Consider the following 18274-nt stretch of genomic DNA (forward strand, 5'->3'; position numbering starts at 1 on the left):
TTTTGTCTAGATGGAAATGTTCCTTTCAGCTCTTCTGTAACTATAAACAGATTTTGTAGTCTATCTGTTGAGCGCTTTATCAGTGCTTTATCTCTAAGAGCTTGATGTAGAGTTTCATGTCAATGTGTGGCTTTAGCACTGAGATCCTACCATTGTGCATGTTAGCATTGCTGGGATTCTAGGAACAACAACCAGTGACTAAAAATGTCAACCCAAAGAAGCAAGTCAACTTTCCTTTTCAAATCATCATGCACAGCAGCAGAGTTCATTTATTCCTGTAACGTTCTAGGATTTGCTTAAACCGAAACAAAGAAAGACGTCTTTGTTACATAGCTGCCAAGTTTTCCCTTTTCTCGCGACGAAGCCTATTCAGCATGAGGGAAAATCCCTTTTAAAAAGGGATAACTTGGCAGCTATGCTTTGTTAGTGCCTCTGCTGAGAAGGGAGGTGCCCAAGGCTGTCAGACAGAAAGAACATCGTCTCAGCAGGTGCCTTGGTAAATCACTGCTTATACTAATTCAATATATTCATGGAGCGTCAAATCTCACATTGCTTCCCCTCTGTCTGTTAGAAGACCAGCTGCAGCAAGAGTGTCAACCTTCTCTTCAACTCATAGAGACAAGCAAGTCTTGACAGAGGGCAAGATGGCAAGCTGCACTTTTGCATGTATTTCCTTCCCATGGGGGGTGGCATGGTTAATTTTAGAATTTCAGTAAAGACCTTTATATTTTTAAATGTTTGCTGAACTACACAGTTTACAGTTTCTGTTTCCACAAATGAAGGCACTTGTTGTCCCAATGCTAAGTGTATTATTGATATAACCCAAAGAGGCCAGCTATGCATTTGCAATGAAGCAGAGCATTCTGAGCACAATCCAGCCAAAGTGAAGCATTTTTCAGTCTAATTTATTCCAGTGGGTCCATATGAAGGACATGTTTGATTCTCCTGTTGAATCCTATGAGTATGTTTGTCGGATTGTGCCCTTTTGTTGGTTGCCACCAATCCTAAGAACCAAAGTGCTACACCCACAGACACAGACACACAAAACAAAAAAGACGTGTGCATCAATTAATGTCAAAATTTAAAAAAATAAGCAAAAACAGAGGCCACTAAAAGCCAGTCTAAACTGAGAAGTTTGTTTATTTAGTTCATAATATTTATACACCTAAGGGTGGTTTGCAATTTCCTCTGGAACACATCAAGACCAATGTTCAACAAAGGAAGTGGATTCCAAATCAAGAGGTTGGTTCTGTTGAGTCAAAATCCTTCTTTGTGTGCCCTTGGCATTTCTGAAGGACCATCCTTTGTAGATCTCAAGAGAAAGCAGCCAGGGAGGCAGCAGCAGACAGAGTGAACAATGGCACCAAAGAGGACTGGGAAAAGTCAAGAAATTCTGGAAGCATTTCCACCCTGGAAATTGCTGGGTTCAACCAAAATACTGAAAACTGAGAACATTTTACACAGTCTCAAGGGATGATTGGTTAACCCGCCCAAAACATCAAAGCAAATCACCTGCAACCCCGAGTGGAGCAGTTTTGAGCCCAGTTTCTCACAGTTTCCCAGGTCACCTTCATATCAGCTAACCCGAATCTACAAGGGGAAGTATCAAGACCATCATTGTTTTAGGGTAATGTCATGTTACACAAATTAAAAGCAAACAGCTGCAAATGTATGGTAAACTCTGCAGTGTGGACTAGCTCCAAGAAATATACCCAGCAAGACTTGATTGATCTTCTCTGACATTCACATGCCTCACCAATTCCCACAATATGGCAGCTCACAATAGGTGAGGAAGTTCTGTACGTGCAAGATGCAACTGAGGGGGAAAGGGAAGTAAGATCGCACTGCCTTAAGACAGTGATGAGGAGCAGGCAGGCTCAGAAAATCAAGTACAGTAATACCACAGGGGGAAAAAGCTCTCCAAGAGCGCATGATTTCCTGAGAGAGTATAACAGCAACATTCACAACAGGCAAGAAGAGGAAAGCAATAATAATAATAAAAACACCAGAAGTAAAGATGGACTCTCGGAGAGAGAGCTTTTGACCCAGATTTCATTGACTTTGATTGCATTTTCCTAAATGTAGCATCAGGTGGCAAAAACAGCCTATCTGGAGGAGCTGTAGCACCTTGAGACATCTAATCCCTTCTGGTAACAAGATGATGGGCACAGGAATCAACAGAGGGGAAATGAATCAGCTGTAAATGGTTTTGTGGGAAACAAACCTGGCACCTGGAATGCTCAGTTGTGTGATTAAAAAAGATGACATGTTTTCAGGCTGTGCCATTTTATATCTTCATTGGATCACTTTGTTGCAATCCTGTCTCTTTGTCTTGGGCTACAAAGGGTTTTTCTTGGATCCTGGGACGCCATGTCAGTTTGGATGACAGGTAGAAGAGGGTGGAAGGGTGGGGGAGCCACCAGAAGAGAAGAAGAAAAAAGCCTGTTTTCTTAATATTGAAGATGAAATTGCAGGGAGGGGAAAGCAGAGCCCAATGATTTTGAAGCACTTTGATGCCTGATCATAACCAGATTGTAGCTGCTTTTGTGTAATGATAATGTATAACAGTGTAGGAAGGGAAAGTCACCCCCCGCTTTCCAGCCTCCCTAGATAGCGCCCGATCCCATGCTTGAATTGCTGGTTTATTATTTTAGCTGCGAGCAAAATTCAAGTTGGCTTTTCAGGGGGTAGAATAAGTGGTTCCAATCCACTTAGTTTATTTACGTTAGTCTTCTCCAGAATCATTTCCGGTAATATTTCTTAGTCCAAATGATGGAATATTTGCTATCAAATAAATACATTCCAAATGCAGCAGCAGGGCTTTTAGGGATGGTTTGCAGTATTTAAGTAATTTGGATGTAGTTGCCTTTGCCCAACGCAAGACAAAACAAGTCTACGGTTGTATAAGGACATGCTGTGTTGGAGTTGCCTAGCTATCATTCACCAAGCAGAACCCTGCAATGCTGTTTAACTAATTCTGACGCACAAGCAGCTCATAGCCTTTTTTAAAGGGAAATTCCATTATGCTGAATAGGCTTCCTCGCGAGAAAAGGGAAAACTTGGCAGCTATGCAAGCAGATTACAGGGCTCCCATGGAGGAAAACCTATAAAAGCTGCACTGCTTATGGTTCTGAAAACTGATGCATGGTATTATGTTGGGAAACCTGAAAGGATGCTAATGGATGGCACCTGCTTCAATGCAATAGAAAGCTTTAAAGGGGGGGGAGTAACAAATAAGCCAAATTCGAAAGCCAATTTATCTCTAACATCCCTGAAGCACTGCATCCAACAATTATCCAATGGGTTGGCAAAGTTTATTAACGGGCAAATGAAAGGCCACAGTGTGTTAAGCAACTGGTTTTGGAATGGAAATGTAGAAAATCCGAGGTTCCTCACTGCACCCCAAAAATACTTGCTGTCACAGCAGATCTGTGCTGAGTTCAAGGTGTCTTTAATGGTTAATGAATCATCTCTAGGTGAAATAACCCCACTTCCAGCGATTTATCGGAAATATCCTGAACTCCTCTATCCATTTACCTCAGAATAAATCCTATTAAACTCTGTGTGACTTACTTCTGGGTAGGCATCCATAGACCTACACTGCTAGAGTTATACTTGGCTTCTAAAATTTCTGTCCTAGAAATACTTTTTCTAAAACCATTCTTCTTATTCTACTTCTTATTCAAAAAGAACTTGCTCCTGAAACCATCATCTCAAAAGAACTTGAATGCAGACTTCCCTTTGAGGATTTTTTAAATAAAGAAATTAAGAGTAACAAGATACAGTGGTACCTTGGTTTATGAACACAATTGGTTCCAGAAGTCTGTTCATAAACTGAAGTGTTCATAAACTGAAGTGAACTTTCCCATTGAAAATAATGGAAAGTGGATTAATCCATTCCAGACGGGTCCGCGGAGTACTCAACCTGAAGTGTACTTAACCCGAAGCATGGGTGTAATTGGTTCCGGAAGTCTGTTCATAAACTGAAGCGTTTATAAACTGAAGCGAACTTTCCCATTGAAAGTAATGGAAAATGAATTAATCCGTTCCAGATGGGTCCGCGGCGTTCGTAAACCGAAAATTCGTAAACTGAGGTGTTCATAAACCGAGGTTCCACTGTATACATTTTCAAGCTACCAAATTCATTTTTAAAATAAATAGAGCAAAGCAGGAAAGTCAAGCTGAGAAGATCAGACCTATTTCTGCACAAGCGTTGGTATAGTTGGTTGAGGAAACTTTCGTTAGTAGATCTCAGCAGAGTTGGCACCTTCATTGTCCCCTCTGTCATGTCTGGTTCTTTGTTTTTGAAGCTGGGTTTTCTGTCAAGCCAGGCAGGCATCAAAAAGCACTTTCCTGAGACCAGCTTCCTCACTAGATTTGATAAGAGTAGTTACGTTACGTATCATCCTAGGGCAAGGAATACAGTATTCAGACTGAGGGTCCAACTAGACGTGATGTTCAATTCATATCATGTGGGTTTCTAAAGATGCTAATAGCATCAGCTGGAAGGGGCAGTAATTATTGGGATCTTATCAGATGGGAAGGGGAAATTTTTACCATTTCCTTCCCTGTTACTGTTCCTCCTTCCCTCCTTCCTTCCCTCCCTCCCCCCCCCGCTCTCTCTCTCTCACTCACACACACACACATTGCTATCACAGCACTGATCCATTTGGTGGCGAAAAGAGAGTGACTGACGACTTCCGTAGGCCAAGCTAATAAATCGCTGCTGATGGGAGTTGTGGTCCTAAAAATATGGATGGCATCACATTGGGGAAAGTTGCACCAGAGCATTCTGTTTATGTGTCCCATCACTTTCACAGACACAATTAGTTGAGACAGAAGACAGGGCATTTTCTATTGTGGCAGTCAGGCTGTGGAATTTCCTGCTTAGATGGTTTGCTTGTCCCCCTGTGTCTTAAGTCTCAGGAGAGCAAATTAAGGCTTTAAGTGCATTCACTGACTTTTAGTTTTGGCTGAAGTTTTTCTCTCCTACTTTTATGCTTGCTTTCCCCTTTTTTCCTCTTTGAATCTACTTTTAGTTTTATAGTTTGTTGTGGATTTTAGTAGTTTTGATTATTTTTAACCAAACTCTGCTTTTATTGAAAAGAATACCATTTGTATGCACTGTTATCTATCTATCTATCTATCTATCTATCTATCTATCTATCTATCTATCTATCTATCTATCATCTATCTATCTATTTAAAACATCCATGTTTGTGTGTCTCCACTTTTCTCCGAAACTGCTTGACTGATTGCATTGAAATTTGGACACAACATCACATGTGAATACACGAGTGTTTGCATATGCTTTGCATAGACAGATGTCTCACCTGTGGCAGGTAAAACTCTGTTTTTCGAAAACACAACTCCACACAGCACCATCTATTGGGCATTGACGTAACAGACGCTATACTACATGCATCACACAACGGAGGCTGCTGGGAGCGACTACCTGGCAACTACTTCTCTGAGGGCGGGGGCTGGATCCTGACGTCAGCAAACACAGCATGTTGGAACCGCCACCACAGTGACTCATGCTCCAAGGGTGATGGCCGGATCCTGCCCCTTGGCCCACTGGGTCCCGCTGGGACCATGAGGTATGTGAGGGGGGGAGAGTGAACTTCGATGGAGAGTGAGCGGCTCCTGCTCCGAGGCCGACGCCCGGATCCTACCCCTTCGCCTGCCTGCCCCGCCAAGAGCATGAGGTATGCAGGGGGGGGAGGAAACACCAACAGGAGACCCACGGCTTTTGGGGACCCTCAATGGGTTGGGACGGGACGGGGGATTTACCAGAACGCCCTTGGAGGACTATGAAACGGGGGCCAGGGGTACATTCTCTACTTTCACTACACCCCTCCTGTCTGTGTCTTATCTACAGACGAAACGCACGTCCATTCTTACCCTTAGCCACAGCAACGCTTGGCCAGGTATAGCTAGTAGGAAATAAAAAGGGCATACAAAAATATAACTGAAACGTGGTAGAGAAGATGAAGTCACTACAGTATCTTGCTATATTTGATAGTTTTTATATGTTCATGCATTTGGTGTTTTATATGAATGTATGCTGTAAGGCACCTTTAACTTTCTGGGATCAGAAGAAGAAGCCCTGAATTGGCCTTGGCAAATGCCCCAAAATACCGATACCTGACTTGGCTCCTGAGTAAAGGCAGAGCTTTACTTCCACCATTTTTATCTCTCTCCCTGTGCCAGTTGTTTCCCCTTAGTGTATGGAAATTTCAGGAATATCTCTTGAAACTTGCACCTTTCCCCATGTGGTGTCCTAGGAATCCACTTCCATATTTGGTTACAGTAAAGCCAGAGCCTACTTAACACTCCTACAGTATGTTCCATGTTTGAGCAGACATTGCAAGGAACATGTCATTAACCACTTGTACCTTGCTGCTTCTGATTGTGGGTGCAGGTGGTGGTTTTAAAAGCAGTTTGAAGGATTAGTTGTAAAGTTCCCCTCAAAGAGAATAAACTGTCATAAAGACTGTAATAATCACCTTTCCATCTGAAAAGCAATCTCTCGCAGACCTGTGATATAAAAGAGATTTTTAAGACTCCTTGTTATCCTTCTCGTATTATATCACAACAGACACATACCACTGGGTTGTGGGTGATTGATGGATTTATTTATTTTTTAAAGGAACTCCTGAGTTCTTGGTGGTTCTGCATCCAGCCTGTGCTAAGCAGCTCATGGTAAAATGCTGCGTACCTTAAAATAGGTCAAGTAGATGTGGCACATAGTGAAGACTATTCCCAACTTAGGCGCAGACACATTCTCCATTTGTATAAAAAGATGTTTGTATCTCCGTCCCTAAACCAAAAGGGGTTTGTTTAATGTTGTAAAATATGAGGCTTTTTCCTTCCAACAGTCAGAAGCGGCAGTCTGCGCATGCATTATTTATAGAAAATAATTGCAAAACAATTAGTTGAGCGACTGTAATGATTTCTGAATGGGAGTAGGTAGTGAGACATAGAAAACATATGGCATTTCACCAACTGTTTATAAATATTATAGCAGAATTGTGCAGAAGAACGGCCTCCTCCTCTACAAGAATCAACAAGGAAGATCTCCTTTAATTGCTGACTACCCATGGTGTTAGTATCATCCTGACATTTTATCCTCTCTGTGTGTGTTTCCCACACATAAACTCATACTCATACTCTTTCTCCTCTGACTCCCTCCCAGGTTTTCTATTTCTACTATGGTTGTGCTGTTCTGAACAATACCTAGGCAGAATTGAGTTTTCAGCCGTTCCTTAACTACCCCAAATCAGGTATCACAAGGTGTGTGTGTGTGTGTGTGTGTGTGTGTGTGTGTGTGTGTGTGTGTATCCTAGGAAGTCACAGCCACCCTAATAGTCTAGCAGTTCTGCATAGGAGACAGGGGACATCTCTGAATTCAAAAGGTCTACATGAGGAAATCTTACATGTACAACTCTCATTTCTTTCCTTCTCATACTGGGCCCTCTTCCTGAGCTTTGTGCCAAATTGCTAAACCAGAAACACAAGAAGATTGCATGGAGAGTTGCCCACATGAGCACCTTTCTCTTGCTCAGCCATCGTATAGAAAGAAAAAATAGGCAGCTGAAGAACTACTGCCTGCCAGGCTTGGCCCCGAATTAGCATTAGAACTTCCAGCTTGCAGGACAAATTTCATCTACCGGGCTTCCTTCCCCGTGGTGAGTTCTCCAAACCTGCCCCCCATTTGCCTCACATCTGATGTGATAAGTAGCATCATGTGCAGGGCAGGAGAGACATGGCTGGATCCTGCTGCTGGAAAGCAGGATTGAACTCCCTGTCAGCTGATGCGCGGACAGTTCAGTTCTGCTTGTTTAGGTGTCCACTGAGAACAAAATGTTGTCATTTTGAGTGTTCCTGTTTAGGGTTCCTGACAGCCATGTCCTCTGCCAAGATACCCCATTTTACCCTTTGTGGCTCCCACTTGACTGTTTGCAAACATTATTTTATTCCGTACTTCTGAAAATATTTTGAGTGTTCCTGTTTAGGGTTCCTGACAGCCATGTCCTCTGCCAAGATACCCCATTTTACCCTTTGTGGCTCCCACTTGACTGTTTGCAAACATTATTTTTATTCCGTACTTCTGAAAATATCGAGGTTGCCCTGAGTAGGCTGCTATAGCCCTCTTGGTTTTTAGTGGCCTTGGTTTGGCCACAGCTCTTAGTACTCAGGAGCTGAGTTTGCTATTAGAAGAACTGAGGATTGTTACGATTTTAATGTGCTTCTTGCCGTGTCTTTTATTTATATCATGCTCTGAACACTCTGTTAAAAGTGGAAAGGCAAACTATAAATTGGGGAAATAAATAAACGTACTGTGCCTCCATGATGTGACCCAACGTAACCTGAAAATACATAGTATTACTTAGCAGTATGTATGCACCTGTGTATGGAGTTACTTCATGCTAGTTCACAAAATGTGGGGGGGGGGCACTAGCAGGTGGTAAGATTCCTCTGGGGACACCAGCTGGTACTTTAAAGTAAGGATTAGCAGGAATATGTGTGCAGTTGAACCACTTGGAAAATACTGACCCTATTTTGATAAAATGAAAAACAACCCCATGTGCAGCAGATTGTGTCTGTTTTATTCCCCCCACACTAAGCAAAGTGAAACAATGAAATGTTCAGTAGAGGATTTCTCTTCTCTCATTTGGGTGTGCATGCCTGGGAAACACAGAACCACCATTTTAAAAGTGGCTGATGAAAAGCGGGCGAGAGGCTTTGTGTGGCTTGATCTTTCATTGGAATAAAGAAGAAAGAAGAGAAGCATTTTGGTTCCCGTTCTCTGGAAAAATTGTGGTGCTTCCCCCTCACAATAGCTTGCAATGCCCAGTGCCTAGGGAACGGAGAGGCCCAGAAACCAAAGCCTGTGCATTGTACACTGAGGGGGGCGGGGGCGGGCGGAGAACCTCTGTGTGAAGGGAAACTGTGTTGCGAAAAGTAAACTTTTTTATGAGAGTACTGTTTTTAAAAGCAGCAAGATTAGGAATCAGCTTTGTTTTATTTGCCGCAAGAAAACAGCACATTCTCTTCATGTGGCTCCTCAAGTACTTGAGGAGAATTCCACACGCAGGCAGCCGTTGAGTTGCACTGCTCTGCTCTGCTCCGCGTGTGCGTTTGGAACGTCAAGGTCTCCAGGGAAATTGTTGTTCCAGAAAAAGAAAGGTTGGGAAAGAAATGCGATAGCTCAGCTGACAATCTTTGGGAAGGGGAGACACGGGAAAACGCCGAGCTCCCCTGAGCCTGCCTGGCGCTGAGCGGAAGGAGGCGCCTTCCCTATTGGCGCCGGGCTGCTGCAGTGAGGCTCGCGGCCGCCAGGGAGAGCCGTTCGGGCGCCGCCTCGAGCCGAGCGAGGCGCGGCTGGCTGGGCGCCTGGCTTTGGGCGCAACTGGTGGCGGGGTCCTCCTTCTCCTCGTCCGGGCGGGGTGGTCACGCCCGGCGGTGGCGGCTCCTGCACAGTGCCGAGGCCGGCCAGGCGAAGTTGGGCAGCTGCTACTGCTGCTGCTTCCTCTTCCCAGTATGCCGGAGTCTCCCCAGTTGCCTCGGCGGCTACGGCGAGCGGGCGGCAGGCAGCGGCAGCGGCGGCAGCCGAAGAAGCGCGTGTGAGCGACCGGAGAGCTCCTCTCCACTCACAAGGATGCTGGGGGGCGATGCCTGGCGGCAGGGAGGACGAGATTTGCCAGAAAGCGCTGAAGCTGCTGGTCGAGCTCTGCTCCGACGGGACGGTGGAGAACGACCGCTGCCTCGAGTTCAACTACTACCTGCGGGACAGCGGCAGACCCCGGCCCACAGACTCCGGTAAGCGCCGCGATCCTGGGTGCCAGGGTGGTGGGTGGCCGGGAAGGAACTTCAGCGGGACAAGGATCGGAAATCCATAGGCGTACATCGCTGGCTGGGTTTGGAGAGGTGGCGCGTCAGTGACATAGCTGCCAAGTTATCCCTTTTTTTAAGGGATTTTCCCTTATGCTGAATAGGCTTCCTCGCGAGAAAAGGGAAAACTTGGCAGCTGTGGTCAGTGATCGCCCGATCCCATCCCTCCATTTTTCAGAAATCTCCCTCCGCCCTGATTTAGTGGCGACCAGGACTTTACTTCCAAATGGTGAGGTCAGGATTGATGTTCCCGGTCTGTGCAGCGAGAGAGCACGCTGTCCTCCCGGACGCAGCGCCCAACCCTAGTCACATTTAGGCGCCAAACCCATTGGTTTCAATGGAATCTTACATGCTGATTTGAATGGATGCAGAAATGAATCCTGTTGATTTTCACAGAACTTACTCTTAAGCATGGCTTTAGGATAGGATCATGGGTTTGCATCCTGATATTCGACATGCTCACTCAGAGGGAAGTCCCTGGGAGTTGAGTGAGAGTTGTTCCCATGTAACACGTGTGTGTGTACAGCGTTGTGGACATGGTCATGGGGCAGAGTTAAGGTACGATCTCTGAACTATTTTTAGATCCTGTGGATTTCTATTGCTGCTGTAAGACCAGCACGTATGCAGGTGTGTCCGAATAAACACATCTCCAGGAACCAAAACATGGCTGTGTCTCTGTTTGAACTCAGAGTGGGACCAGGGCGGTGTGTTCAAAAGGCATCACTCGCTGGGTAGCTCTAAGGCTATTCAGATCTTACAGGAATTGTTTCTTTGCCTTGCTTACACACGCACACGCACGTGCACAACAATAAAATAAAATGTGACAGAGCATTAAATTGCTCTTCTATATCTCCTACAAGTAATACTGTATAAGCATTTTACAATATAACAAATCTCTGTACTGTACCTTTGGTTTCATTATGAAAATCAACTGGCAGCAGACCTTGTTTTCTTTAAAACATGTTTGGGGGGCTGATTGTTTTGGGACTAATGGAGCAAAGGAATGGTACCACCGTTTAATTAGTTGTAATCCTTTCACTGGGTAGCGTAGAAGTTGCTTGCTTGCTGAGCTATTTGAAAGCTAGCAGCTAACTTTGGTAAGTTCCTTTGACCAGGATCAGGATTTAAGTGAGGTGGGCATGCTGAATTGTTAAACTGATAGGTGCTTCTGTTCTGTCTTGAATCCTGAGCATACTTGTTTGGAAATAAGTCCTACTGAAATCACAGAGAATTGACTTATGCATAAACACACTTAAGATGTTGCAGGGTGGGAGGTAGAGGCAGGATGTTATACTTTGCAGCAGATGGGTTTTACGTTACTGCTTTTCTTAGGAACAATCCTATACTATGTCCCACAGTAGCATTTTTGATTCACTGGCAAGCATGTTGAATCCCCTCCCTCTTGTTTCCTATCAGAGAGACTGCATACCAGCCTTTTGGGCTGATTATGGGATTTATGTTGGATTATGTCTTTAGTGCAGTGCCTTTGGTTTCTTTTTGATAAATGTCCTGATTTAAAGGCTTCTTTCTTAAAGAAGCACCTCCAGCTGCTTCGTTGCTGTTCTACTTTCTGCAAGAATGTTGACCCATTCTGTGGCTGCTGAAGAAGATCAGACATCTTCCTAATTCAAATATGCACATGTATTTCCCAGATAAATCACCAAAGGCCTAAGCTGAGTCTGCATTGTTTCTCTGTGTGAAATTTTATCTAGTGCACATGCAGCTCCCAAGTGCAAGTCTTTAGTCCTCTTCAACCCATTTGCACTGGAAGCATAACTGTTCACAGGGCTAGCGTAGATCATCCACCTAACACAATATGATGCACATGAAGTGCTCTCATTCTATATCATACCTGCCTCGGCTTTTCTGATGATTACTTTACCACTAAGCTGTGGGTATGGGAAGCTATGAAGAAGTGCCTCCTTAGTGGCATTTATAGTCTTCTGAAACTGTGGGTTACTAACTACAAAGTTTATTCTGCTGAACTTAGCAGGACTTCAAGAAATAATTTTTTTGGATCATGCTGCTGAAGTCATCCAATTTACTTACAAATGGAGCCCCACAACAAAATGTTATACCGTGCCACAGGTGTTACCAGGGCCTGTGACTAAGTAGAATTGGGGGGGGGGTTAACATTGAATACAGAAGTCCCTCCCTTGGACTTGGAACTTGATTCATGTATGTTTTATTTATATTGTTAGTTCTTGGACGTTTAAAGGGGAATGCAAGTCAATTGAACTGATGGATTTGGCCTGGAATGAGGTTCCAGAGGGAAACTTAAGGAGCTGGATTTTTACTGCAACCTGAGATGTATGGGGTATTTTTGACTGGAAATCAAAAGCAGCCTCAGTAGCTCTGCTCAGCAATGTTAACAGAAGATTCCTGTGCCCCATAAGTCTGCAGTGAGGATGCAACATGGAACTGCACTGCATATTTCTCAAGCCAACCAGCAATGTGGGAATAAAGGCAGTGGATAATACCGCAGCAGTGCTGTTGAAAACTGCTCACTTAGCTTGAATCCATCCTTCGATTGGGGTCTAATACTTCTGGACATCACCGCAGAGTTGTTGTGCATCACTCAGAGCCTAAGCTGCAGTATTTCATGTGAACTACACTGCAGGCCTGTCGTAAACCCTTTCCTCATCCACAGCCTTTCCAACTTGTAATATGGTGAAGATGAACTGCATTTGGAGAAGGTGGGGTGTGGTGGCTACACTGATGTCCAATCCTGGTTACATGGAAATCTTGGATTTCTCCATTGGTTTCTTTGGGAAGCTCTCACTTCTTCTGTTCCTAACAACATTTAAAAATAGCTTCTCAGTGTGAACCAGCAAATGAATTCTCTTTAGACTATAAGAAGATTCTCTCTATACTTCTTGTATCTGTGTCTGTTTTTCCTCATTCCTTTTAGAGGATGAAGGAGAAAGTGACAAATAGACTGAAGGGCAATGGAGGAAAAGACCTAATAATATTACTGTGTACCTTCTATTCTCTCCTTTAATCTTTTTGCCTAGTTTCTCAGCTAGCTGATCAGCAGTTCTTGAAGCTGAGCAGCCATGTCCACTTTCTTTTCTAATTTTCTGTGGCTATTGAGCATACTTGTTCTGCCTTGGACTGTTCTTGGGTTCCCCGCCTGCCCCGAGGGTGCTTTTCTTCTAAACATTTTTTGTACATCTGAAAACTTTGAGGTTTCCTTAAGCCTGCTGATACCTCCTCTTGTGTGTGGATGCCCCCATTTTAGCTAAATAAGAATTGACACTCAACCCTGAATCTTTGAAACAGAGTAAATAATTTTCTTTATGGGGAGTCAGAAGCAAATTAGGTTCCACTGATTTTACTGTACAGTTGTGCCCATGTTTTATCATCTGATGTTGAGTGGCTGCTACATTATACAAATTCTTCACTATATTGTAATCCATTGGTATTCAGCTGCTGGGTTGAGATCCACACTGGGTAGTGGACTGACTTTGGGTGGGTTGCAACAGCAACATTACCAGTGTACAAGTATATAGTGTGGAATTAAAAAATAGGGTCTTTATGCATCTTTGGGCTAAAAGTGGATCCTTGTTCTCAAAAGGTTCAGGACCATTTGGTTTAGTGAATACAGCCTGTGACTATGCATGCAAAAGTGGTCAATCCATGGAGATGTTTTCTAGATCACCAGTGCATGCATAACTGTGCATTTGTGGCACATTGACAGCATAGCAAGAACTAACCTTTCTCTATTTTAACTAAGCTTCTTTACCTGGTCATTCAGAAGCAACAGTTATTTGCCACATTAATTGGTTATTCACAAACCAAGCTTATTTTGTTGAGCCATTTCCTGCATCAAATTTTATGCAGAATAAGTTATGTTTTAGTGGGGTTTACACAACCTTTATTTAAAATAATATTAAGCATTTCAAGTAAGAACACTTAAACATAAAGTTAAACCTAAGTTGGCAGGTGTAAAACAATTTGAGCATGGGCTTCACAAGTTAAACTATAGCTATTTAGTTTGTACTTGGTGTGATTGATAGAAATATGTCAAAAGGAATTCATAGAAATACCATTTCACTTGTTCTTTGTCATGCTTCTGAGTTCCAAATGACATTTCTGAGATGTCCAGGATGCTTTTCACTTGGACTATACTGAAAGGCTTTCTCTGCCGTCCACAGTGCTTGTACATACAGCTTTAGCCATATCCTAGTAAGGATTCTGGAATTGCTTCAGTCAGCTGCAATATAAGTTAGTTGAGTTTTAAAACCGTTGACAGCTTTTGGTTTTTCTAGAAGAAGATACCAGGTTTCCGTGAAAATAAAATGTGAACATCTACCATGTTCTCTACCAGCCCCACATCTAACACCTTAATCATAAAGGTGGTATTGAACACAGTCACCTGCATTGACATAATCTGGACATCACCCTGTCTTTGGCAGTTGCTGTGTTGCCTGTTCAACAGTTCTTGCATTGGCAAAACCCTGAGCTTTAATTTTATATTGGCAGGAAGTAGCAACTGAAGTAGCACTCTTGCATTCTATTGTATATTGAAACCATCTTATTTATATTGTATCTTTGTTGTTTAAACCATGAGGTTTGTGTTTGTTTTTGAGGAGGGCATGTAAAGGTAAAGGGACCCCTGACCATTAGGTCCAGTCATGACTGACTCTGGGGTTGCGGCACTCATCTCGCTTTACTGCCGTAGGGAGCCGGCGTACAGCTTCCGGGTCATGTGGCCAGCATGACTAAGCCGCTTCTGGCAAACCAGAGCAGCGCACAGAAATGCCGTTTATCTTCCCGCCAGAGCAGTACCTATTTATCTACTTGCACTTTGACGTGCTTTTGAACTGCTAGGTGGGCAGAAGCAGGGACTGAGCAACAGGAGCTCAGCCCATCGCGGGGATTCGAACCGGCGACCTTCTGATCGGCAAGCCCTAGGCTCTGTGGTTTAACACAGTGCCACCCGCGTTGCAAGCAAAAGGGTCCTATCGATAATGTAAGATGGGGTATAGATTTTTCAAATAATGAGATGGTGTCTCACAAGTAGCATGTGGTTAATAATGGTTCCCAGTGCCCCAGCATGCCCCATCTGCAACAGGAAAAGGATGGAGGCACAAGTCCACCCACATTCATGTGATTATGATTATAACCTCTTAATAGTACTGCTAGTTTAAGGGGAGGAAAGGGTCAACCCAATTCCTCTCACCAGCAAATATTTCAATATCACAATATATCGCCAGCTAAACATTGCGATACCTCAATATATCTTTTTTTATATCACACTGGGGAACAAAATTTTTGTTGCATTGACACCTACAGTTGTTCTAACCTAATTTCAACGTGTTGATTTCATATCTGAAGTCGGTTTTGTTCTGTAAGCTCTAGCTTTTTTTTGCAATTCATGTTTTTCACTTTTCACCTGAATATTCGTTTTTCACAATGCAAGAATTAAATATTTTATTAAACACATAGCCAAAGTAATACAATATGATTATAAACGTAAACATGTATAGTATTGAAAATGGCATGTACTTAGATGTACTTAGATATACATCTACCGGTAAGTACACATCTAAGTACAGTTGGAGGTATGCAAAAAATGTATTCCCTAGGGATACAGAATATACAAGCTGTTGTTATTCAGGTAAGAATTTGTGCTTGTAGCTCTTGCGTTTGTGGACTTGCACAGGGGATTCTCGTTTGATGATCCAGCAGTAGTCTGACATCATACTTTTGTCCCATCGCCCTTGATAACGCTCTTCCATTGTCTTCAGGTCTTGATAAAAGTGCCAGTGTGGTGTAGTGGTTAAGAGCGGTAGACTCGTAATCTGGGGAACCGGGTTCGCGTCTCCGCTCCTCCACATGCAGCTGCTGGGTTACCTTGGGCTAGTGACACTTCTCTGAAGTCTCTCAGCCCCACTCACCTCACAGAGTGTTTGTTGTGGGGGGGGGGGAGGGAAAAGGAGATTGTTAGCCGCTTTGAGACATCTTCGGGTAGTGATAAAGCGGGATATCAGATCCAAACTCTTCTTCTTCTTCTTCTTCTTCTTCTTCTTCTTCTTCTTCTTCTTCTTCTTCTTCTTCTTCTTCTTCTTCTTTCCCTGTTCATCACTGACTGCCCCAAGGTTTTTGGGGAATTGATCTAGGGGAATTGATTTTGGGGAAATGGAGCTTCAAAGTCATATTGTACCCAAGATTGTGGAAAGCAGTGGATGTAACATGAGGTATGGCTGTATTATAATATTGGGGGTTGTACACGCAGTCCTCATAGAGTATGGACATTCAGCTAAGAGCCCTATGTATAATTAAACCATGTATAAATACAACCTTCTTGAGTGGTTCTTAACACATTGCTTTCCTAAATAATGAGATACACTTCTGTGCTTTCAAAGTAAAATCTACGCATTCACATGGCTTTATATTTGTTGCTATACACATGAAGTGATATGTACATCTGTTTTAGGACTTTGTATTTAACTCACTTTTAGGTGGTTGAAATATCACTGTGTGAAGAACGCATTAAAAGAAATCCCTGTGCTGTGTGCTTTTCTGGCCATGAAGTCGAATGCCTCATCCTAGTTGGAAAACAATATATTGAGTAAGGTAGTGCTCTCTGTAGCTCAGCAGAAACCCATCAATAGTAGACAGGCCAAAGACAGCTTGATTTATTCAGACAAGCCGTCTCATTGAGTTAGTAGAAGGCAATTAATGGGCTCTGAAGAATGTCTCTTCAGGTTTTCGAGGACTGGAAGAATGGTGGCAACAGCATGGAGCCAACTGAGGGAAAAAAAAAACCTTTCTAATTAGTACCTTGACTCCAACAGTATTAATATTTTAGCTTAATTCAGGTAAAAATGTTTGCATTAGGGGATTTGGTCATTATAGGGAAGGTTGCTAAGAAGTATATAAAATGGTTGATGTTTCAGATGAATAAAATAAATGAAGAGCAAGCATTTTTACTACTCTTTTACACACTGCATATAGTGAGTACTCAGTTAAATCAATACTTCATTTAAAGCCCACGGTTTCCTGAGTGAGATGAGCCTCCCTACAAGCAAGCGTCCCTGCCTAGGAATGCGCTTCCATATGTATGGCAGGGTGGATGCATGTATGGAAAACCTGTTTCACTTTCACATGCCCTTACAGGATCCTTCACTGTGCAGAAACTGTGTATCCATAGCTCAATGCAGTGCTTTTTTCTGGGGGGATGCAGGGGGACGCATACCCCTAAACATTTTGTGAATCTAAGTTTGGCCTCATTGAGGGGCAGTATTTCAATATGAGTAGGAAAATGAGAGTACCCGTAAACCTTTTTTAAAAAAAGAAAAGAAAAAAGCAATGACTTAATATAAAATGATTTATTTGATTTGTTACATTTCTTTGATTAGTGTACAGTATATATTTCTCATTCCAATGAATCCCAATAAACCCCAATTGTAAAACCCAGTTTACAAACAATGAATAACAGTAACATGATGGAACGTAATCGAACATCACAAATACAAGTTACAGGTAGGTAGCCGTGTTGGTCTGACGTAGTAAAAAAAGACCAAAAAACCCCCCCAAAATCAGTAGCACCTTAGAGACCAACTAGGTTTGTCATAGGTATGAGCTTTCATGTGCATGCACATGAAAGCTCATACCTATGACAGACGTAGTTGGTCTCTAAGGTGCTACTGGAAGGATTTTATTTATTTATTCATCACAAATACAGTCGAACCTCTACTTACCACCACCTCTTCTTACGGTTGTTCCAAGTCATGACCGCGGCAAACCCGGAAGTAACTGGCGTTTAACATCTATAAAACAATATTAACAACATTAACAATTTAGCAGTCAAAAATCAACAAAGCACTGTTAACTTCACACACACACACACACACACACACACACACACTGCACCCCATGACTCATAAACTTTCACTCTATTTATCTCATTAAAACACATCCACATGATGCCTGTGGCAGCAACTCCCTTCTGAAGGTTCTTCAGGCTGGAGGTGGGGCAGCACAAGTGAAACCGCCCACTTGCTGATGGCAAACAAGAGTATCTTTCCCTTCACAGTTCTTCCTCTGGAAACAGCTCCCTTATATAAGGCTCCCGGGGCTGGAGAATAGGCAAGGCAGGTAGGGAAAGCCATTGCCTGCTGGCCAACACAGAGTCACATAGCCCTACAGCATGTGACCCTAGCAGCAGGCAGCACTATGGCAATGCACTGCTGTTAAGCTGTCATTTCCCTTGTAAATATTGACCAGCTACTGTCTGAAATATGATGAGTGTATGTTCAGCCTAACTGATCTTGAAGCATCAGTTTGTTTTTACAGAAATGAAGAAATGTGGCACTGTCACTGAGCTGGTTTCGACATATAGTTTATCATGATGGGAATGAGTTGCAGT

The 18274-nt window shown here is 43.1% G+C and overlaps 1 protein-coding gene across 1 annotated transcript in view; it reads left to right on the plus strand.

Moving 5' to 3' along the window:
• Positions 1-9677: 9677 nt before the first annotated feature.
• LOC118088509 (synaptotagmin-9) overlaps positions 9678-18274 on the plus strand; it is an 89343-nt gene continuing 80746 nt past the window's right edge. Inside the window, exon 1 of the mRNA XM_060281923.1 lies at positions 9678-9825. Within this exon, the coding sequence (XP_060137906.1) occupies positions 9678-9825 (148 nt within the window). The remainder of the gene's footprint in view (positions 9826-18274) is intronic.

Source organism: Zootoca vivipara, chromosome 1 (genome assembly GCF_963506605.1).
Source record: "Zootoca vivipara chromosome 1, rZooViv1.1, whole genome shotgun sequence".
NCBI lineage: Eukaryota > Metazoa > Chordata > Lepidosauria > Squamata > Lacertidae > Zootoca > Zootoca vivipara.